Raw genomic sequence first — 5,418 nt, forward strand, 5'->3', positions numbered from 1 at the left:
TACATAGCAAAAGTCCCTAGGAAATTCCAATTTATACTGCTAAAGAATCTGGTAAAATCTGGTATATTTTAGTTTTGGAATCACACTATTTAGAGAAATAGTAAGTCACTCAAAAAGACATGTTTTATGCCTTTTGAGCAGACACTTTTTCTTTCATTTCCTCTACGACATATTCCCCAACCCACACCATTAAGTCAGTAGCTTTACAGGAAACTCTGTGGGTATAAAGATTCCATCAAAACTAGACGATAAAAAGTCGTGTGCATGTCCTGTGGCTGCTCATTTACCAACCCTGATTAAGAGCTGTTCACTGCTCTCTGTATTTCATATTGAATGGAAACTGCTGAGTTCTATTACGTTTATTACTTAGCTCAAGATTATCTGCAATATGTGCTCCAGGAATCACACCTCGCACCAGCCCAAACCAGGGTAGCTCATGTCCTGCGAAGCATTGCATCTTCGATGCAAGACCAGACTGAGGAGGCTCTTGGACCACTCTTGGACAGAATTGATATCACCTCTGTAGCTGTTGCCAAGAGAATCTTCAATGGTGTCATGGAAGAAAAGTTTGCTGATGGAAATACTAACTGGGGACGAATTATGACTATATTTACATTTGGTGGTCTTCTCACAAAGAAGCTTCAAGAGCATGGAGTTCAGCTGACTGCAGAGGAGAAGGAGCAGATCTCTTACTTCATCACAGAGTACATCATAAACAACAAAGCAGAATGGATAGATGCGAATGGTGGCTGGGTGAGTTTCTCATTTTCCACCAAAGTCTTGATTAGGAGATTTCATTTCATTAAGGGAAATTATTGCTATAGACACTGTCAAAAACATTTTATTCAGGGTTTCATTTGATGATTTAATAATTTATTTCTGGAATGTCTCATTGAGACTTATGGTGAGAGCTTCACTTCTGATTTCAACAGAACAAAGCTAAAAGACAACTTTCTTTTTAAAAGACACTTTCTGATCTTTCATCATAGGATCATACCATAATTCAAGCTGAGAAGGACCTTAGGAAATCATTTGGTCCAGCCTCCTGCTCAAACAAAGCAGGTTAAACCAGGCATACTATGAAATTTCCATTATTAAATCTACAATTAGGTGGCATACTAAGATCAGTGTGGCAATTTTGCTTCCATAGAGGAGCTGGTTCAAAAATACTGGAGTTCAGTTTAAGGGAAGAATACACAGCTGTGATCCTCACAAATCAAGTCAGTACTTTTGCTGTGGATTTCAACAAACCCATTATTTAATCACACAAATCAGTTTTACTTACAGCAAATGTAAATTAAGTACAACTGGGGTTAATTTTTTTCTGTTTGAAATGAGATAATCCTAGAATTGCCATCTATAAATGGTCAATGCTGAGAAAAACACTTGTCAATTAGTGGATTATTTTGCCAAGCTGTTGAAATTCCCTCCTGCCAGTGGAGGGAAGGTCCCTTTTTCTTTTGTAGAGTTTCATCAGGACAATACTTTTTTCTTTTGCATTTAGGGGAATTTGAGAACCAATGACACAAGTGTCAGACATTTCCCTGGTACTTTTTTCCTTTACTTACATGTAAATGTCACTTTCTCTTTCCACCCCCTCTCATCCCACTTCTCTCATATTTCCAACTTGCTAATAATTTTCCCCTCTGATTTATTTTCTAGCGTCTTGCTTTTCTTTTTTAGTTTCTGCTTGTTTTCATCCTTCTCTGTAGCAGTAAAAAAAGGTGATAGTGACTCAGGGCCCCTTGGTGCACCAGATTTATTGAAAAGCATTCTCTTTCCATCTCTTTCAAGTAGAGTCAATTTTATTTAGGAGAATTATCAACTCCTGGCAACATTCTGTCATAATGGGTGGCTCATCATAGTAGAACAAGGAGGCTTAAAGGAAGATATTTCTAAGTATATTACTATATCAGAAACACAGTACTTGTGGGCTCAAGTGATAGAGTTCACTGGAAGATGTGGGCTCAGGTGATAGAGTTCACATCAGTTTTCTATTTACACAGGGAGGGCACAGTCTTGACTTGGAGATAAAACAAACATTCAGTGAGGTGCAGGTGCTTTCATCTACAAGTTTTAAAGCCTTATTCATCTTTTGGAGGTAGAGCTGTGAAAAGCTGTCCTTCTACTCACAATGCCGTAGGCACCCTGTTAATCTGACACTAGTACAGGGTGGTAGGGGTTTCCTACATGATTTTAGAGTTGACCCTAACTGTGCATGTTCTTTTCCACAGGAAAATGGCTTCCTAACAAAGTTTGAAAGAAGATCACTACTGTCTTTCTCCAAAATTACAGCCCTGTTCATAGCTGTTTTTTCCTTGTTCAGAGAGTACTACTGAACTAAAAGGACCTGCCAGTTATGTCTAATCTAGATATTGCTACAAGCTTCACTTCTCAGCCTTCCTCCAAGCAATATCAACAAGAAAATTTCCTTCCAGAATTTGTTTTTAATTTATTTGTATTTATTTTGACTCAATACAATGTTTAACATTCTATCCTAATTCCCAAACCTGAAGATGACATCTCTCCAAAGAGGAATCCACAAAACATCATGCAGCAATCCAAGTCCACCTTTCCAGGCAGGATTCAGATCATTTTCCACATCCAGACAGCTCTTGGAATCTCTCTTGAATCTCCATGAAAGGACATTGTTTTAGTGAAATACAATCCAATGGGTTAAGAAACAAGTTTTTATGTCATTTGTTTTGTAAATGAGATACTACTGTAATGCATTTTATTGCAACCTTTGTAAAAGCAAAAGGGGGGTGGACTTCTGTGAAGAAAATAGGAATGGAAATTCCAGTATAAAAGTGGTTAGAAGTTACTGCCACAGACTAAGCAATTTCTATGGGAAGAACTATTTGTGGAAGCCAGCAACTTAAAAATGTGCACGCACTTACTGTTACTGCAATGGTATGTGTTTCTGTGTTGTATTTTTTTAATTGCTCACATCTACAGTGAATGTTCTTTCATATTTGTGTGATGTAATCATCTTGCTGAACTTTTTTTAAACTAGATGTTTAAAAATAGGCAAGTATAAAATATTTTCACAGTGAGAAATTTATGTAAATACACTAATATTTTAGAAAAAATATATTAAAATATGCATTTTAAAGCCTTAGGATTGGTCTCATTTTTTCTGAAAAAATTGTAGGATGGAAAAAGATCTACCTGAGTAAGATAACTCCTAGAAAAGCTATCACAATGCTACTGGAAAATCCAAGTAGTATGTGGGTTTGACCTGACATCCATGGATGTCAGGACTTCAATTTTCTATAGTAGTTCTTAGGTACTATCTGGTAGCTTGCATAAGAAACAGACATCTCTAGCAAAATAAATCAATTGGATCAGCTCTGATGACAGTAATTAGTGTTTGGTGTTGCAAAAGTCTGCAAATTCAGTAGAGTGTAAGAGATTCCAGGCTTTTACAGACTGGGGCTCTTACCACTTTGACTCAAAGTCCATTTGCTTTCAAAGCTGAAATAGCAGTTCTTCAAGAATTCACTCTTAGAAGGGTTTCCTTTAGCTGTAGTGACTCTCCTGCATGAGGGTACTAAGTCTGGGTCTAAACACCCTTCTTTTGTAGACCTGTTGGGAGGTGAACCAAACTGACCCAGCAGTTGTCTGTGGCACACAACAGCACTATTCTCTGCCACAAATCCTCTAAAAAATCCAGGTTTTATGATACTGAGAGAGAGAACGAAGCAACCTCCTTCTGGTAAAGGGCTCTCCATCTTTCATCCTTCCAGCAATCAATCTTTCATCTCAATGTAAGGCACCTTTTGCAGTAAGAAGAATCACTTACTGAACAAAGTCCCCGGGGATGTGAGTCCCCATCACTGGCAGTTTTAAAGACACAACTGAACAGAGCACTAGATAGTTTCATCTAGGCTCCCTTTTCCAGGAAAGGTTGAACCACATAACCTTTCAAGGTCCCTTCTAGTCCAGGCTGTTCTATGATTCTATGGTCTAAATTGGTAGGCTTAACCACAAAACACAAACAGATGTTAACATTAGACCTGTGTTTCTCCCTCTCCCTCTCCCTCTCTCTCTTTTCTCCTTCTCCCTCCCCAATGAAAATAAGAAAGATTATTCAGCATGTATAGCAGGACTTGTGAGATAAAGCGTGTTGCTGTTGAAAAAAGATGGCACTATTCTGAGGGCATGGGGCAGCTAAAGGTAAATGCCCACCTCCAGAACACTATGGAAGTTCCTGTCAGAACTGACATTTTAAAACATGTTATGACGTATGTTTATTTATTTGGAGTCTAAGCCTCCATGATAAGAACAGAAATTCTTACTCAGTTTCTTTTTGTGCACTACTGCAAGTACGTATTACAGTGGCTAACACCACTCTATTAATACCACATCCACTTCCTTTTACACTGATCTAGTAACCTATTTTATGCTCAGGAACACGTTTTTTTATTTAAAGGGCCAACCATGCCTTTTGAAAATCTAGGTGATACAATTATTTTACAATTAGTCTGCATGGTAAGGGCTGGGTTTAAACAAAAGAAGCCTGGATCATTAATGGTCCAGCGGGCTGCAAGTTATCTTTGCCAGAAGAAACCTTCATTTGTTCTGCATTTAAAAGCAAGAAAAGCAGTGATGAGATGCACTACATTTCTAAACATAGTAAAATGTCTGAAAACACCAATGCTATCAAGTCTTACAAAATAGTGTAATGTACTTTGTTAGCTGTCATGAAGTTAACCACACATGGCACTGAGGAGTGCCCAGGTCCCAGGGCACTGCTGTTTAAGGGATCCTGGCAGCTGTCAGGCAATACAAGGAGAACACGGTGCTGCTGCTGGAGCAAAAGGTGAGGTCGAAGAGCTGCACAGTGGAACAGCTGATAACTTCATCAATCTGTACCATGGCTAAACTGAGATGTCATCAAATGCCTCATGGAAGAGACTTATGGAAACAGGTGTTCTCCTACACAGACATCACTTTCTGTGCTTAAAATGACAGAATCACAAAAACAATTAGGCTGGAAAACACCTCTGACGTCATTGAGTCCAACCTTTGACTGATCACCACCTTGTCAACTAGACCATGGCCCTAAGTGCGACATTCAGTCACTTCTGTAACACTTCAGGGATGGTGACTCCACCACCCCCCGGGCAGCTGAAGGTGGGTTAGAACACTCAGTGTGCCAGACCCTGGCCTGCAGAGCTTCCCTTTGGGCAGGGCTACGTGGCTGACACAGCCTCCGGGCTGCGAGACAGGGGACACCTCGGGCACAGGCGCTGCTCCCGCCCGGCAGCCCAGGCCGCTGCCCGATGCCACAGGGATACGAAACTGTCAGGTAGACTGTGCAAAAATATCCCGCCGAAACGTAATTTCCCTTCCTGCAACAAAATCAGTCAAGGGGAACTCCTTCGCGATCTGCGCCGGGGGAGAAACTACCAA

The 5,418-nt window shown here is 39.9% G+C and overlaps 1 protein-coding gene across 1 annotated transcript; it reads left to right on the forward strand.

Moving 5' to 3' along the window:
• Window positions 1-215: 215 nt before the first annotated feature.
• BCL2A1 (BCL2 related protein A1) lies at window positions 216-3,110 on the forward strand. Its single transcript, XM_071568466.1, has 2 exons — window positions 216-753; window positions 2,235-3,110. Exons 1-2 carry the CDS (start codon window positions 334-336, stop codon window positions 2,337-2,339), a joined length of 525 nt encoding a protein of 174 aa, XP_071424567.1. The 5' UTR covers window positions 216-333; the 3' UTR covers window positions 2,340-3,110.
• Window positions 3,111-5,418: the final 2,308 nt, after the last annotated feature.

This window comes from Pithys albifrons, chromosome 13, assembly GCF_047495875.1.
Source record: "Pithys albifrons albifrons isolate INPA30051 chromosome 13, PitAlb_v1, whole genome shotgun sequence".
NCBI classification, from domain to species: domain Eukaryota; kingdom Metazoa; phylum Chordata; class Aves; order Passeriformes; family Thamnophilidae; genus Pithys; species Pithys albifrons.

Coding starts and splice junctions, on each gene's coding strand:
- BCL2A1 (XM_071568466.1), top strand. CDS start 334: ATGGAAACTGCTGAGTTCTATTACGTTTATTACTTAGCTCAAGATTAT. Junction 754..2,234: donor TAGATGCGAATGGTGGCTGG/GTGAGTTTCTCA, acceptor TCTTTTCCACAG/GAAAATGGCTTCCTAACAAA.